This window comes from Triticum urartu, chromosome 4, assembly GCF_003073215.2.
Source record: "Triticum urartu cultivar G1812 chromosome 4, Tu2.1, whole genome shotgun sequence".
Lineage (NCBI taxonomy): Eukaryota > Viridiplantae > Streptophyta > Magnoliopsida > Poales > Poaceae > Triticum > Triticum urartu.
Genome location: NC_053025.1, coordinates 558,577,987 through 558,595,572, shown reverse-complemented (window position 1 = coordinate 558,595,572; position 17,586 = coordinate 558,577,987). Strand labels below are relative to the sequence as shown.

Here is a 17,586-nt window from a genome sequence, read left to right as displayed (position 1 = left end):
GCCAACTTTCAACCTTTTCAGAGTTTATTTGCAGTGCTTTTCAATTTCAGGGTCATTTAGCTCAAAATAAATCATTAAATGCATGAAAAATAGCAAATTAAGGCAGAAAAGAGTTGAACATTGATGATGTGCCTTTGAATGGTGCATAATGAACACACAAAAAGTCCGGAGTTAAAATAAGTTATTAAAAGTGAAGGAGAGGCGCAATGCTCACTGCATATTGCTTAGCTTCAGGCCTTGAGAAACTACACATAGTTCCATGTAGTCTACACCATTTCCTCAAGGCCTGAAGCTAAGCAACATGCATGTGAGCATTGCGCCTCTCCTTCATCGTTCCTCGTCTCTTCACTCGGGGCTTATTATAAACCGCCGCGAGTCCCTCTCGCTTGGCGAGGTGGGACTAAATTTTAGCCACCGCCTCGACATGGCCTTTAGTCCCGATTGATGGCTCAATTAAAATATTTTGTTATTATCCACTTAAACAAAACTATAATATTCTTCAATAGCAAAAAGAATCAACTTAAAATCTCTAGTACTACTAAAGGTGCTGGTGGGGCCTCAGCCCGACACAAGCCTGCCACTACGTCTTTAGTACCGGTTCGTGTCACAAATCGGTACTAAAGGTTTGCCACGAACCGGTACTAATGAGCGCCGCCCGCCTAGCCATTGGAACCAGTGCCGGTTCAGTTACAAACCGAGACTAATGTGCTTCACATTAGGCCATTTCTCTACTAGTGGTTGTATCTCCCGTAGTTGCTCTGTACAGCATGTTCGCACACTCTGATGCAAGATAACTGTGTAAGTTGTTTCATTTCAAGTGAATGGAACATGCGAGGAGCCTTTTGATCTAAACAATAACCAAAATAATTTTTTTTGGCGGGAAATAACCAAAATAAATTTGACATGGCCGTGAGCAATTAGGTAGATGTCGTAAGCAATGACCACCACTCCATTAGTCCATCCATCCTTCATTGTTTTTAGGATCACATGGAACAATCTTGTGATGTCGTTAACCATGCAATGCGTGACAGGGAGCTTAAAGTCCACCGTACAATGCACGCAGCACGGCAGACGCAAGATCCTACGACGCTACTAGTAGTAGTACTAATATTTTTCCGAGAGGAAACTTGATGTCAACACATGACTGTGTGACGTAAAGATGGATCGATCGATCTTTCTAGTTTGCAGTGGACTTTTTGGCGCCGGTGCGGACGAGAGGAGGGAGCAACAGAGGCTGCAACACCACATGCCGCGATTCTGTTATTACTCGGAAACAGTTAAACAAGGGTGCATGTGGGCAGATTAACAACAAACCGCCAGCCGGTTTCACCAAGTGGCCTCATCTGCATTCAAGGACCCCACGGAATGGTTGACGTTTCCACGTAATTTTGTCGTGACAAGCGTGAGGAATCCCTGCTGGCTAGCCATCATCACATAGTACTCCGGCCGACATGATGAAGCTGATCATGAGCATGCATGGTGCCGTACCATGTCATGAGTACTGGCTAAAAGGTTGCTACGTTCCAGAAAAGATCAGATCAATCGCAAAATTAGCTTGTCGGGGAAAAAAACCTACTGTAACCCTTAGAAGAAAGAGGCCAGATTCTTTTGCTTGTCTCGCTATTTTTAATTTGCTTGCCAGCTCTTATTTCTCAATTGTTTTTTGGAGCATTAAAAGCGGCGTACAGAAAATATTCGAGTAAAAGGATAATGCCCCGTTACTTTTGCACAATAGGTAAATGGGAGTCGGCTGATTTTTTGGCTTGGGTCGGTCGATTTTGAGAAGGAAGAAGGAAGCGCCGACGGAGACGAAGAAGGAAACGGCAAGGCCACTGACGCCGGGGAAGAAAAACCCGTTATCTATCATAGGGTGGTGGATGCAGGTTCACTTGAGAAGCAACCCCACTATCTATCTTAGGATGGCGGGTGGGGTGCTGCTTCCGATTTTTTTTGGAGGTCGCCTGGCTTAGAGGATGGCCGGAGGCGGCGGGAAGACCGGCGGTGCGGGGAGGCGGTCATGGGAGCGCTGCCGGCCGCAGGGGCGGAAACAAGCAGCTAGACTTGGGCTAGATCGGTCGGGGGTGAGAGAGGAAGAAGAGAAACATCGGCTCGAGGCTGAAAATAACAGTGTCCGTTGGATTTTGATCCAACAGTTGAGAAAGGAGGAGGAAGATCGACTGACATATTTTTTTCCCAGGCGACCGACATATAGCCAGTCCCTTACTTTTGAACTGATTGTTTAAGTACTACTACTACTCAAAAGATAAACCATAGAAGAGACAGAACGCCGCTAATTTGCATCCGAACGAATCTCAGCAAAAGAAAAGAGCCTCTCTTCTCAGTGTCAGACATATCTTTAACCGAAAACGATGAAATCTGAACGCATTCAAATCCAAAGGTTTGACCCCGTAATCTAGCAGGGATCGCGAGTATAAAATTGAGGTCATACCGATTAAGAAAAGCACTAGCCGTACATGTACAAACAGTTGCCCTAATAATCCAATGTCGAGGCCGTAGAGTGACAGTTTTTTCAATGCCCTACTGGCTACCACTAGTGTGTGCATGGCAGTTGACTTGCCCCAAAGCAAAAGAGTTTCTTCCCGTAGATTCCAATCAACCGAGCAAGACAAAGTTAAGCTCGAGGCCCGCGCGGGGGGAGAACTAACCCTCCCGTAAATCAAGCCAAAATGACCTACCTAGGGTGCTAAATTCCCCTAGCCCTCACCCCTAACCCTAACCCTAACCGCTAGTACCTGCCAGTGGGGACCACACAGTAACAACGAGCGCAAGTGGAGTGGGAGTAGCTTCCATTTCTTGGCGGGTATCAGTTGGGCCGAGCTGAGCAGCGCGTCAAGCGGCTCAATCCAAGGGGCCGCATCGTGGTTTGGAGTGGTTAGGCCTAGGGCTAGGGGCTTGCTTACCGATCCAATGACCCTCGGTAACCACTCCATCGCCAGTAATCCCCATGTGATTCAGGGCAGCGAGCCTCGTGAGCTCACGTGACGCCTCCGCCTCCGGATGGTCGAGCTGGTTTACTTCTGATCGAAATGTTAATGCTGGTCACTCGTACGTACTACTACTGTACGTCTCCCTCCCTCCCAGCTGATGATTGTTTTATGTTGATCGAAATGTTAATGTTGATCCCAAATGATTAAGACGGACTACTGGCACGGATCAGTGGAACCTACTGGGGCACAGTGGGCCGGCTCTGCTGCTTGCCAGAGAAGAAAGAAAATGAAAAGAGTCGGCGGCCCTCCGCAGATCGGCCAGGGGAATCCTTGGAGAACGTAATGGAGGAGCAGCAGAGACGACCCATTCATTTCTTGGGCGGGAGAAAAATGAAATCAGGAATCGTGCATGGCATGGCATGCATTTATGGCGCTGGGTGCAACGGGGCCGTCGACCGCCTCGGCGGGCACGTGAGTCCCCGCCGGGCTTCGCGCGCGCCTCAATCGCCGCATCGCTATTTAACCACCGCCGACGCCATGGCTTTTCCACCTCCTCACTTCACTCCCCTCCCACGTCGCCTGCCGATCGAGTGCACCCACCCACCACAGTGCCCTGTGCCCGAGGCCATTCCGTACGCACTGTGAGAGATGGCGCGCAGGAGCGGAGCCTTCTCGCGCTTGGCCGTCGTCGTCGTCGCGGCCTACTGCCTCGCCGCCGCGACGCCCGGGGCTGCCGACTGGATCAAGGGCTCCGCCACCTTCTACGGCGGGAGCAACGCCGCCGGCACCATGGGTAAGCGACGACCGATTGCTCCTCGCATTGCCTGTCTTGTACCGCCGTTGACACATGCTGATCGAGGATATGGCGTTGTAACTAATGGCAGGGGGCGCTTGCGGGTACGGCAACCTGTACTCGACGGGGTACGGGACGAACACGGCGGCGCTGAGCACGTCGCTCTTCAACGACGGGGCGGCGTGCGGGGAGTGCTACCAGGTGCAGTGCGACCAGGGCAGCTCCCCGAACTGCAAGCCGGGGGTGACGGTCACCATCACCGCCACCAACCTCTGCCCGACGGACTACTCCAAGCCCAACGACAACGGCGGCTGGTGCAACCCGCCGCGGAAGCACCTGGACATGGCGCAGCCCGCGTGGGAGCGCATCGGCGTCTACCGCGCCGGCATCGTGCCCATCCTCTTCCAGCGGGTGTCCTGCTCCAGGAGCGGCGGCGTGCGGTTCACCATCAACGGCAACAGCTACTTCGAGCTGGTGCTCATCACCAACGTCGGCGGGCCGGGGTCGATCAGGGCGGTGCAGATCAAGGGGTCCCGGACCGGGTGGACGACCATGTCCCGGAACTGGGGCGCCAACTGGCAGTCCAACAGCTACCTCAACGGGCAGTCCATCTCCTTCGCCGTCACCGCCACCAACGGCCAGAAGGTGGTCTTCCAGGACGTGGCGCCCAGCAACTGGGGGTTCGGCCAGACCTTCACCAACTCCGGCCAGTTCTACTAGCGATCCCCGCGCGCCGCCGGAGCGCTCCCGCGCCTTCGTTTCCGTTTACGCTTTTTCGATTTCGCATTTGGGAACTCAAGTAAGATTAGCCTCATTCTCATGGATGGGAAGTGGTAGGTAGTAGGTAGCTAGGTGCCGCGCGTGGGGTGGTTTGCATGGCTGAGGTGCCTCATCGATCAATTACCCGCCGTGCCTGCCGCCGTGCGATGACCGGCTGAAATGGCGCCCCGATCCTCGCTGCAAGGCGCGGACTGTTTACTGTTGACCACCGATCCATTGATGATTTTAATTAATACTATAATAGAATGTGATGGCCATGGTTTCTGACTTTGACCAGTAAAATGAATGCATGTGCGTTATATGCTCTTTCACCATGGTAAAATGCGGGCGGACATCGAAGTGTGTGGTCTGAAGTAAACGATTGATTGAAGTCCTTATTAAGGCCCTGTTTGATTCCAAATAAGTCACCAATTTATAAGTCGAAAAGTGTAAAATGTGACTTATTTTGCCAAACGAACCCAACTTATAAGTCACCCCAACTTATAAGTCATAAGTTGCTCCACCGCAACTTAAAACTTATAAGTCACCCCCTTTTGCATGGGTCCCACCACCTTTACATAAAAAAAACAAGATGGGAAGATGTGCTCAGGTGACTTATAAATCAGGTGGCAACCAAACAGGTGTGACTTATAAGTCACTGGTTTTAAGTCACCTGACTTATAAGTCAGGTTACTTATTGGAACCAAACAGGCCCTAAGTTATTACATGTACGTAAGTGTCATTGAGCTGAGAAGTGTACTACTACTCTTTCTATCTAGGTATATAAATCATCTTACGAAAATCAAATAATCCCAAAACACTTAGAATCATATTATTGAAACTCACAGGTACATCCTTCATTTCTCATATGCTTCACCTCTTCTCTTGGGTAAACTCATATGCTTCACCTCTTCTCTTGGGTAAACAGGGACAAATGACAACGAACGTTGGACCTATCCTTTCTGCATTCTCATAGACAAGTGTCGCAAATCACTTCTGGCGTTGGATGTTGAATGAAACCATTCTGGTGGTCTGCTATCTGCTGGGCTCTCTCTCTCTCTCTCTCTCTCTCTCTCTCTCTCTCTCTCTCTCTCTCTCTCTCTCTCTCAGGCCGGAGTCAATTACGTGTAGTCAGCACTTACAAAAACACCCTTAAACAGTGGCGGAGCTAGATGCAGACTACGCCTGGGGCTGTGCTATGTTAAGTGATAAACTTCTATGATTTTCTATGCTTTGCATGAAGAAATTACAAAGAAAGTTGTTTCTAGGCCTGGGGCTATAGCCCTAGCTGCCCCAGGCCTGTCTCCGCCACTGCCCTTAAAAGAACATGATGAAATAAGCACCTTTTCTCTTATGCACTTACCTCTATTTTATTATTTTTCTATTCATTTTGTACATAAACATCTTTTAAATACATGATGAAATATTGTAAATACACAATGCACATTTCTAAACTACATGCTGAATACATTTTTAACACATGATTAACATTTTTTAAACATAAGATAACATTTTTTAATAAAGAATGAGCATTTTTATATGCACGATTAACATTTATTAATACTCTTTTAGGAAAAATCACAATGACCACTTTTTAGATACATGCCGACTTTCTTTACGTAGTGAACATGTTTTCACACGTGATGAACACTTTCTCAATCCATGATGAATATCTTTTAACCATGATGAATATTTTGTAAACTATAATTTTTTATTGCACTAGCAACTTTTTATATGCGGTGATTTTTAAATAAATTAGCAAAATAAAAGTATGTAACAATATATAAACACCCCCTTGATTTGTGCCATTCAAATTTGGGAGTGGCTTTGTCTCCCTTACAGCTAGAATGGGCCGGCCTAAGTAGTTTATTGTAGGTTGGTTTATTATCCTTCTCTATTCATAGTTTCATTCATTCTTTCTTTCTTTTGTTCATAGTTTTGTGATGTTTTAGATCCATATTAATGTTAGGATTTTAAAACCATGCATTTAGAAATGTAACACAGTGTAAAAATGTGTTAGATTGATTTATAAAAAATATCGATAGCATTAAAAAAATGGCATCACATTTATATAAAAAGTTCACGTGTTTAAGATGTATGTCGCATTTGCATAAAACATTATTGTAATTCAAAACGAATGTGTAACACAATTAAAAAATGTATGCAAAAATGAAGAAAATGTACACACATTTGAAAAATATGTTAGTGCCATTTTTTAAAGGTTTATACATTGTAAAAAATGTTATCCTAGTTTTAAGAAAATGATCCATATGATTGATAAAATGATTCAACATGAATTGGAAAATTGTTTAACACATATTCAAAAAATAAAGAAGATTTAGAAAAAATGTTAATCATGTATTTAATACATGTTAAACATGCATGTAAATAATGTTTCAGATGTATATGAAAAGTGTACAATGTGTATTTATGAATTAGACATTAAAACATTTATTTTTTAAAAGTTAATCATGCAGTTGAAAAATGCTCAACATATATACAAAAATCATCATGATGTATACTATAAATGTAAAATGTGTATGAAAAAAGTGGACACGTGTTAAAATAAGAATAAAAAATAAAAAATAATAAAAGTAAAAGGTAAAATACAGAATCCGAAGCAAACCTATGAAAATCGAAGAAAGAAACAATGAAAACCGAAGACAACAACAGAAAAAAAGGAAAAGGAAACACCAAAAAAACATGAAGGAGATCAAAACAATAATAATATGATAAAGTAAAGCATAGAGATAAAAAAAACTCGCGTTGCAGCTGTTGTACTAGGCTGACCAAGTAGCACCCGCACCAAAGGCGATACCATGTTAAGCGTAGCAATGGGTGAGAAATAGCCCTGGCATTCAACTTTCATCTTTCCTCGCCATGTCATCCTAGGCCATCATCTTTTACGTATTGTACATCTATGTCCAGCTCTTAGGCCTGATCAACCCAACGTTCACGATAGATGGGATGTTCAGCTATTATGCCCGATAATCCCAACATCGGAGGGAAGGAGAGCATGGGTGGGCTTTTTATTTTTTTATACAACCACGTGCCAACACTGTCTGTGTCGTCGCAATGCATGTGACAACACAACAGCGGATGCACCTGAATTCTCCCTGTGGATTGTGGCCGCCGTGCTCCTCATGTGAGCTGCCGGTGCACACATATGGGTCGTCCACCTAGGGTAGACGTAAACGAGGACTCCACGCAGACTTGCAATGCCGATGTATAACACTCCCTAAAATTGTGGCCTTCAATTTTCAATTTTGCTCGATATCTCGTCCTAGGCATTTCTAGCACTGTTTGTCTCATAAAATGTATTTTTACAATTTTTTTAAACAATTATGCAATACAAAAATATATTAACGTGATTTAAAACAATGTACGTGACATTATAAAATGTTCACATATTCCAAATAAATGTTCATGACATTAAAAGAAATGTTTAAAAAATGTCAGAAAAAAATTCGCGTAGTTTAACAAATGTTTCATACTATTAAAGCTAATTTTTAACATATATTTGGATTTGTTTGAAGATGTAGTCAAAGAATATATTAAAAACATGTAATTAAAAAATATACATCATATATTTGAAAAATATTTTAACATGTACCAAAATAATGTTGCACGTGCATAAGAAAAATGTGCAATGCGTACTGAAAAAATAGATATGTGTTGAATAAAAAGAAGAAAGGAACCCGGTGAAAAAAAATGATAGAAACAAAAAGCCGGGCCCAGAAGTCGGTAACTTTCAAAGCTCCTGCCCTCTGACATCACAGATCGTAGCATAGTTTCCCTGAGAAGAAATACTCCACACTTTCCACAGCGCATGAGTTTTTTTTTCCTTTTTTTTTTCGGGAATCCACAGCGCATGAGCTATCCATCGATAGATCGCCGGTGGACTTTTGAATTTTTTCTTTTGATAAACAACCACGCACCGGCACCGTCTCTGTCGCCACAATCCTTGTGACAGCACGGCAGCGCATGCACCTGGATTCTCCCTGTGGCCGGCTGTGGCCGCCGCCCTCATGTGAGCTGCCGGTCTACTTACCAACAGTCCCAGGATTCCTCTTCTCCTTCTTATCACCAACCCCGGCCCTCCTTGTGTGGCATGTCATGTCAAACTTTGGAAAATAAACTAACAACTCAGGAGATGCATGGCAAGTTCGTCGTCCCGGTAAGAAACGGCAAACAGTTCCAGCTATTCATCCCATTGTCGAATCGAGCTGAGCAAGATTCATGGCCGGTGCTTACTACGAGGAAAGAAACACGGAGCGGGTCGATCCGGCGATCCGATCTGCGAGAAGAGCACGCAATTCTAGCTGAGCGATCCAGTTTCCAGTGCACGTGTCACACGCTCCGCCGATTCGCTGCACCGACCTGCGCGCACGGTTAAAATTGTGAAATCGATTCCACTCGATCGATCGCTCACTCCCGCTACGTAGTTAAGTACCGCGCGTACAGTGTACTGTATGTTGCACAAGAGCTGGGACTACCTTTCACGTTTCACCCTCACAGTCTCACTGCCGATCTTGAAAAATGGAGACGCGGAGTAAACCATGGAGCTTTATGCTGCTCGCCGTCGTCGTCGCCGAGGCGTCGGGCTTCGTGCCGGCGGAGGCGGCGGGCTGGTCGAAAGGCTCGGCCACGTTCTACGGCGGCAGCGACGCCTCCGGCACCATGGGTAAGTTCGCCGGCCGGGTGCGCGCTGCTAGCCTCTGTTTACTTCAGAGCTACCAGCAGGTAGAGTGGAGTGGTTAAGCAGTACACGAAGTTTTCAACGCGTGCGTGCATGGATGCAGGTGGCGCGTGCGGGTACGGCAACCTGTACTGGACTGGGTACGGGACGGGGACGGCGGCGCTGAGCGAGGCGCTGTTCGGCGACGGCGCGTCGTGCGGGCAGTGCTACCGGGTGACGTGCGACCACGAGGCCGAGTCGCAGTGGTGCGTGCCGGGGAAGTCGGTGACCGTCACGGCCACCAACCTGTGCCCGCCCAACTACGCCCTCGCCGGCGGCGGCGACGGCGGCTGGTGCAACCCGCCGCGCGCGCACTTCGACATGGCGCAGCCCGCCTGGCTCCACATCGGCATCTACAAGGGCGGCGTGGTGCCGGTGCTCTACCAAAGGTACTGCTTCACCATTGGATGGGCGGTTTGACTTGGATGGATGGATTAATCAGTGTGTGATGTTTTACTTTTGTAGGGTAGCGTGCGTGAAGCGGGGAGGGGTGCGGTTCACCATGGGAGGGTTCGAGCACTTCCAGCTGGTGCTCATCTCGAACGTGGCCGGGACGGGGGACATCAAGGCGGTGTGGGTGAAGGGGGCGGGCACGGAGAGGATGCCGATGAGCCGGAACTGGGGCGCCAACTGGCAGTCGCTGGCGGCGCTCGCCGGCCAGGCGCTCACCTTCGGTGTCACCGACACGGGCGGCCAGACCGTCGTCTTCCCGAACGTCGTGCCGGCGTGGTGGAGCTTCGGCCTGGCCTTCACCTCAAGCCTTCAGTTCTCCTACTGACTCCTCTGTGTCGTACATTCAGCGGTCGGACAGGGCAGGAGAACGAGTTCCCTGGTTTGCTTGGAGGCTCGGTTTTCATCCTGTATTTGGGTCCGTCCAATAATGGTGCAGACTAGTCTGGGTCTCAGGGTGGAAATGATGCTAGAGTAGCGTAGTCGTGTGGTCGAATAGTAGTGTGAACAAAACCTGGAGAAGCGGAGGTTGAGAGAAGTTGGAGTGGTTTCTGAGAAGCATGATTTTTTTTCCTTTTTTGAGAATCACAGTATTTGGAGAGATCTGGTTAGAGATGGCTGCTCTGGCGATTCCCCTCACCACGGCCATATCCACCTACCACCGTCACCACCGCTGCCGCTGGGCACCCCCGCACCTGCCATCGCCGCCGCCGCCACCGCCACGCACGCGCCTACCGCTACTCCACTCCACCGCAGCACGCGCGCCTTCAGTCGCCCCCATTCCCCGCAAAGCCGCGAATGAAGAGACGCCTCAGATTCTCAGATCTGAGCGTCCCCGCGTGCGACGGGCGGATCTCAATAGAGGAGAAGGAGATGGAGGAGCGCCACCGTGTGCGAATAGAGAGGACGATGCGAAGGCCAGGGCGCGGAGACACCCTGAAGAAGCTGGTGACACGGATCTGCGTCGAGGCGACAGAGGAAGAGATGGCCGGGATGATCCCCATGGATTCCTCCTCCCCGGAAGAGGTGATTTCCTGGGCGAGGGCAGAGATGCACTCACACATCCCGGAGCAGAGGGCGAAGTGGCGAGCGTTCTGGTCCCTGCAGAGCTGACCTCGCCGGCGAGAAGTCATGGCTCCACCCCATCATTGCAGCGGCGGATTTATGCCTCATCAAAACTGGAGAATCAGAGGTTTGAATTTGCCACCCCGCTTCGATGGGCTGGAGAACAAAGCTCAACCCGGCGCTGCCTCAACTTCGTTGCAAAAATCGACGCTCCTGATCGTGCAATCATGGTCCGAAAGCGCAATTCCCTGAAGTCCGCAACTGGAGAAGGAATTTCTGCTCCTAATCCTACTACAGAGAATGACAATCAAGGCCCACAAAGCACTACCAGTGGGGGGGGGGGGGGGGGAAAAGCTTGCTGACATGAAAAGGGGGAGAGGCGTGGAAGACGACCTGGCCCCACGCGAGCACTACGGGCAGTTGTGGGAACAGGATATTAACCCGGATCCCCATCCTCTCCTAGTCTGGATCCGAAGAGACCAAACCCTACCCCGCTCGTTCTCCGCCGCCGACTGCCACCCAGCGTCGGAGAACGATTCCGCCACCCTCCCATACATCACCATCAGGGGAGTTGATCCAAAGTTGTGTGAAGAAATCAGAGCCATGGCAGAAGCGCAAGGGAGAGGGCACGGGCGAGGAAGAGGAGGGAACCCTAGAAGCAACAAACAGGGGGGCCAAACATTAGGAGATGGAGCTCCACCCCCAGGTAATTGGCTTCAGTTTGACCCACAATACAGTCCTCCCCCCCCCCAATTCCAATTTGGCTTTGGATTCCCTGGAGGACCCCAGATCCCACCCCCTTGGTATCAGGGAGGATTCTTCCCTCCACCACAGATGAACCAATGGAGAGGCCCCCCTGGCGTCTAGGGTGGTGGGCAGAACCAAGATTCAGGGCCCTCTGACAGACAGTTTAGCAATCAGCAACAGAAAGGGCAACAAGGGCAGAATCCTGGAAAGCAAGGCAATTCAAGCTTTGATCAGAAGCAGCAAAAATCTGTCCAGGAGCAAGGGCTCAGTTCCTCTGTGAGTGGCAACCAGCAGAAGAAAGGGAGGAACATGGCCAAAGTAAAGCAACCCCTCAACAAATTTGATGATCTGAATGCTAGAGAGTATGCAGATGTCATATGCTATAGTTGTGGAGAACCTGGACACCACAAGACCAACTTCCCAAAACCACCTGCTTGTTTCATATGCAAAGTGGTGACACACAAGGTGGAAGACTGCCCAGTAAGAAAGAAGCCAAGAAATCCAGCAAAATTTGTTGGCAGTGGGGCTCCTGGACTTGGCTATCACCAAATTGATGTCTCTGATGTGAATGAACAACACATTGAAGTTAAGAGGAATATAGGAATTGTCTATGTGGAGTCAGGACAGGTCACAAAGAAGGAACTGGGCCATAACTTCTCATTGATTTACAAGACCAATTGGCCATGGCAGATAAGGGTACTTGATGATTGGACTTTTCTGGTCAAATTCCCACCTCACATCCCAGTTGAGAGTGTAGCCAGATATCCTATTTTTGGCCTGCCTGGGATAGAAGGAGCCACATTGAATGTAGAAGTGTGGAAAGGGATGTTAGAACACCATAGTGAACTGCAGAAGGTATGTCTTCAGCTGGATGGGGTTGCACCAGCCTGGGCTGAATGGGCAGTACTGGAGCAATTTGCATCTGTGTTTGGGATCCTGATTGATGTTGATTGGCAAGGAAATTTCAAGTCATTCTTTGAGGTGGTCAGGATCAAGATCAAATATAAAGATCACACCAAAATACCCCCTGAAAGGCTGTTTGGCATAGGTGACAAGCTGTTCAGGATTGGGATTACTGTAGAACCACCAGAAGATGACCCAGAACTGGATGATCTGTTAGAAGATGAATTAGCTGATAATGCTAATGGCAACAAGTTAGAGAAGGACAACAAGGAGGAAGAGAATACCACTAGGGAAAAAGGGAACACCGGAGGAGGATCCACTCCCTCTCTCCAAAGTAACAAATCTGCCAACAGTACCTCAAGCCAGAACTCAAAACAGAAAGTAGTGGACTATCTGAAGCAACTGCAAGACCCAATTAGCATGGAGCAGAGCTACAACATCCTGCAAGGAATGGAGCTTGAAGAGGATGAAGATGAGATAGAAGATCTACTAACTGAAGATTGGAATGCAATGAGTAGAGATGGAGAAGAGGTGATTTTTAGCCCTCAGCTCGAACCAGAAAATGGCTCCAACCCTCAGCCCCCTACTGATGAGACAGTAACTCAGCACGGGCACAAAGATGGGAAACACAAATGGGGCCCAGTACAAGCACTCAGGAAAAGCAACAGGGTTGAGGTGGGAGGCAGATCCATGATGGAGATTGCAATCAACACTAAGAAGGTGCATAACTTGGAAGTCACTAAGAAAGACAACAAAGGTACCATTGTTAAAAACTCCTTTGAGCTTTTTAGTAACCCTAATTTCCTAGAAGTAGCTAAGAAGATAGGAATAGAGATAGATACTAGTTGTAATTTCACTGTAGATGCTAGTTCTTCCAGCTCTCTGCCTTTGTCTGAAGGACAAAATGCAGGGGATTTTGAGCAAATTAATGCTGGATTGAATAGTAGTGTTGTTGTTAAGCAAAAAAGTAAGATGGATGTATTTTGCAATGTGAACCAATTAGTAGAGAAGCCTGGAGGGCCCCCAGATATTAGTAGTCTAATGGATTACCCTAGACTCACAAAAAAACCCTGGGCAAAGGAGCCTGAAGGGCTCCCTTCCCAAAAAGAACTCATAGATTATTGTGGTACTCCTGGTACCCCTTCAGAGTTCAGTGTGATCCCATCTAAGCACTTGGACCAAAGTGCCTTGTGGAACCTAGTCTCCAAAAAAGGACGGGTCAAGCACCCTAAGAAACACATGATCCAATGAATGCCTTGTTTTGAAATATTAGGGGGATAACAACCCCAGGAAAAAAACCTTGCATTATTGAAACTCTAGCTAAACATAAACCTAGTATAGTAGCTTTTCAGGAAACAAAGAAAGATAAACTCTCTGCTTCCTTTTTAAAATCTATTGGTGGGGATAAACCTTATAGCTGGCATCACCTACCTGCTGAAGGCACTTCAGGTGGTGTTCTGGTAGGAGTAGACTTGGATTTTTTTTATGTTATTAGCTGGAACTCCCTCAAATACTCTATCTCATGTAATCTAGTACATAAGACAAGTGAAAAAACTTTCAGGTTCATAGCAGTCTATGGATCACCATATGAAGAGGGCAAGGATGAGTTCATCTCTGAACTCCATAGTATGTTCATTGATGACCACCCACCCACTATTATAGGGGGGGGGATTTCAATTTAGTTAGATATCAGAAAGATAAGAACAATGGGAGGATTAACCATAATTGGAGTGACAAATTCAATGCTTGGATAGAAATTTGGAGTCTGTTAGAAATTAAGATGTCTGGAAGACAATTCACATGGGCAAATAATCAAGATAACTTGGTTATGAGTACCATAAATAGGGTCTTTTGTACCACTGAACTAGATGCAATGTTTCCTTTAAGTAGTTCTCAAGCTCTCCCTAGAACTGGTAGTGATCACACTCCTATTCTGTGGGATTCAGGGGTGGATGGTACCCCAAAAAGCTCAAGCTATAAGTTTGAGAAATGGTGGCTACTAAGAGCTGAATTTAAGGAGCTTGTGGAGAAAAATTGGTCTGCTCCTGTCAAATGTACCACCCCCATAGACATTTGGCAGGAAAAAGTGAGAAGATTTAGGAAGTTTAGTAGAGGATGGAGTAGAAATGTAGATGCTGAGATTAGAAAAGCTAAGCAGGAGTTAGAAGAAGAGTATGATAAACTTGATATTAAATCAGAAACTGTGCAGCTTTCTGAGGTAGAAAATTTAAAGATGAAAGAACTCCTCTCCAGACTCCATAAACTTTGGATTGTAGAAGAAGTTAAAGCTAGACAAAGATCCAGAGATAGGGATATCCTTGAAGGGGATAGAAACACTAGGTATTTTCAAGCTGTAGCAAACCAAAGGAGAAGGAAAACGCTTATTAACAGGTTGGAAGGACCTACTGGCACTACCACAGATGTCAAGGACATGTTGGGTATAGCCACAGACTATTATAAAGACCTCTTTAAGAAAGAAGATAGAAAAGGTTTTAGAATCAATAATAATTTCGTTGCTGCTGAAGAAAAGGTCAATGATTTAGAAAACCAATCCCTACAAAAACCTTTCTCTGAAGGAGAAATTAAGGAGGCCATCTTTGGTTCATACTCTGATGGAGCCCCTGGTCCAGATGGTCTATCTTTTATATTCCTCCAAAAAATTTGGGAAGTGATTAAAAAAGATGTGATAGCCATGTTTGATGATTTCCATAAAGGGGAATTGGATATCTATAGATTAAACTTTGCTGTGTTGACCCTTATCCCAAAGGAGAAAGAGGCTACCAGCATGAAAAAATTTAGGCCCATTAGTTTGATCAATTGTATCTTTAAGGTGTTTACCAAGGTACTTACAAATAGATTAGCTATGCTGATGAATAGGCTTACATCTAGTAACCAATCAGCTTTCATAAAAGGGAGGTTTATCCTAGAGAGTGTAGTCACAGCACATGAGGTGCTGCACTCCACTGCTAAATCTGGCAACCCAGGTCTAGTATTAAAACTAGACTATGAGAAAGCTTTTGACAAAGTTAACCTAGACTTTCTTATTGAAATCCTAGAAAAAAGAAACTTCAATCCCCTTTGGGTGACTTGGATCAAACAGGTCACACACATGGGATCAATTGGAGTGAAAATTAATGGAATAGAAGGCAACTACTTCCTCACAGGAAAAGGCCTGAGACAGGGAGATCCTCTGTCCCCCCTTCTCTTTAACCTGATAGTAGATGTTCTAAGCAAGATGCTCTTCAAAGCAACTTCTGACAAGCTGATTAGTGGTTTGTGTTCTGAGATAATTCCCAATGGGGTCATCTGCCTACAGTATGCAGATGACACCATCCTATTCATGGAGAAAAATGAGCAGAAAACAAAGAACATGAAGATGGTCCTCACTTGCTTTGAGCAAGTCTCAGGCATGAGGATCAATTACACAAAGAGTGAGATCATCCCAATAGAGCTTTCTCCTGAAGAAACTCAATCCTTTGCAGATATATTAGGATGTAGAATAGGGGCTTTCCCAATAAAATACTTGGGAATTCCTCTACACTATGATAAACTTAGGAGGGAGGATATACAACCCCTAATAGACAAAATCCTCAAAAGGATGTCTGGCTGGAGAGGCAAACTCCTCTCCTATGCTGCTAGGCTAACTTTGATTAAAACCTGCCTGGCTAGCATTCCTATATACCTCCTTTATTTTTTCAAATTTCCAAAATGGGCTTTAGATATGATCAACAGTCAGATGGCCAACTGTTTGTGGAATGACTTTGAAGGAAATAGGAAGATTCACCTGGCCAATTGGCACCTAGTTTGTATGGGGAAAAACATGGGGGTTTAGGTGTGCCCAACATCAAAGATGTTAACCTTTGTCTCCTTGGGAGCTGGGTAAAAAGATATATCAAAGATGAAGGCAAGCTATGGAAACATATAGTGGACAAGAAATACATCCACAACTCCCCTAACATCTTTGCTAGTAAACCCCAAAACCCTTCCAGATTTTGGCAAGGGGTCATGTGGGCTACTAAGGCTTTGAAATTTGGATATAAATGGGTGGTGGGAGATGGACAGAAGATCAGATTCTGGGAAGACATCTGGTTTGGTACATCTCCCCTCTCAGTCCAGTTCTGGCCGCTTTACACCATCTGCCATCAACAATGCTCTACCATAGCTGAGATCTGGGACAGCTGTGAGATTAAACTCACCTTCAGAAGGGTTTTCACACCTGCTATGATGGAGCACTGGTATGCCCTAGAGCAAATCATTAGGAGTACCCTGCTCCGAGAGGAGGGTGACTCACTCATTTGGCAATATGAAGCCAAGGAGGAATACACCACTAGTTCCCTTTATAGTATCATCAACTTTAGGGGGGTCCAGCCTGTATATATACCAGCGGTGTGGTCAATAAAAATCCCACCCAGAGTCCAGGTGTTTTTGTGGCAACTCTCCCACAAGAAACTGATGACAAAAGACAACCTGGCCAAGAGAGGCATAGAAAAAGGCCCAGAATGTGTTTACTGCTCTGAAAAAGAATCCATTACACACTTATTCTTTGAATGTGTGGTGGCCAAGCAAATATGGGAGGAAATATCAGATTTTCTTGGTGTAGAATTAGGAACTAACTACTTATCAATTGCTAGATTTTGGCCTGCTAATAAGAAGCACATCGTTTTGAATTCAGTCTGTGCATGTGTTCTATGGGCTATGTGGAAAAATAGAAATTCACATGTCTTTAACAATGCTATATGGACTGATGTGAAACAGATATGGAGGAGAGTGCTAGGACAATCCAGGAGATGGCTGATCTTGTTCGAAGGACCTGCCTTGACAAAACTGGAGGCGTTCGTTCAGAAAATCTCCTGCATCCTGGAAGCCCCACTCCAGATTCTGGCAGGTTAACTGTCGAGACGAAAGACACTGAAGGTGGCTTCGATCGCTCGCTTCTCTTCTCCCGCTCGAAGTCCAATGACGCTCCAATCACAAAGGGGGCAGCATACCAAATCTCTCCACCAAGAAGCCCTCGCGAAAGCACCTGCAAGGCGACGCTGCTCAGCCCGGTCACCCCTCTGGAGCTGGGTGGATCGCCAGCTAAACCATGGAAGAAGCTCAAGGTGGTGCCCATTACAGACGTGGCGAAGGAAATGGTGTCGCTGGGGACTGCATAATGCGGCGCGCTAACTAAAAAAGTGGAA

The 17,586-nt window shown here is 46.5% G+C and overlaps 2 protein-coding genes across 2 annotated transcripts; both read left to right on the top strand.

The window, feature by feature from the left end:
- Window positions 1-3,483: 3,483 nt before the first annotated feature.
- LOC125552670 (expansin-A12-like) lies at window positions 3,484-4,788 on the top strand. Its single transcript, XM_048716298.1, has 2 exons — window positions 3,484-3,741; window positions 3,833-4,788. Exons 1-2 carry the CDS (start codon window positions 3,597-3,599, stop codon window positions 4,459-4,461), a joined length of 774 nt encoding a protein of 257 aa, XP_048572255.1. The 5' UTR covers window positions 3,484-3,596; the 3' UTR covers window positions 4,462-4,788.
- A 4,219-nt stretch (window positions 4,789-9,007) lies between these two features.
- LOC125554142 (expansin-A15-like) lies at window positions 9,008-10,232 on the top strand. Its single transcript, XM_048717742.1, has 3 exons — window positions 9,008-9,184; window positions 9,303-9,627; window positions 9,704-10,232. Exons 1-3 carry the CDS (start codon window positions 9,040-9,042, stop codon window positions 10,014-10,016), a joined length of 783 nt encoding a protein of 260 aa, XP_048573699.1. The 5' UTR covers window positions 9,008-9,039; the 3' UTR covers window positions 10,017-10,232.
- Window positions 10,233-17,586: the final 7,354 nt, after the last annotated feature.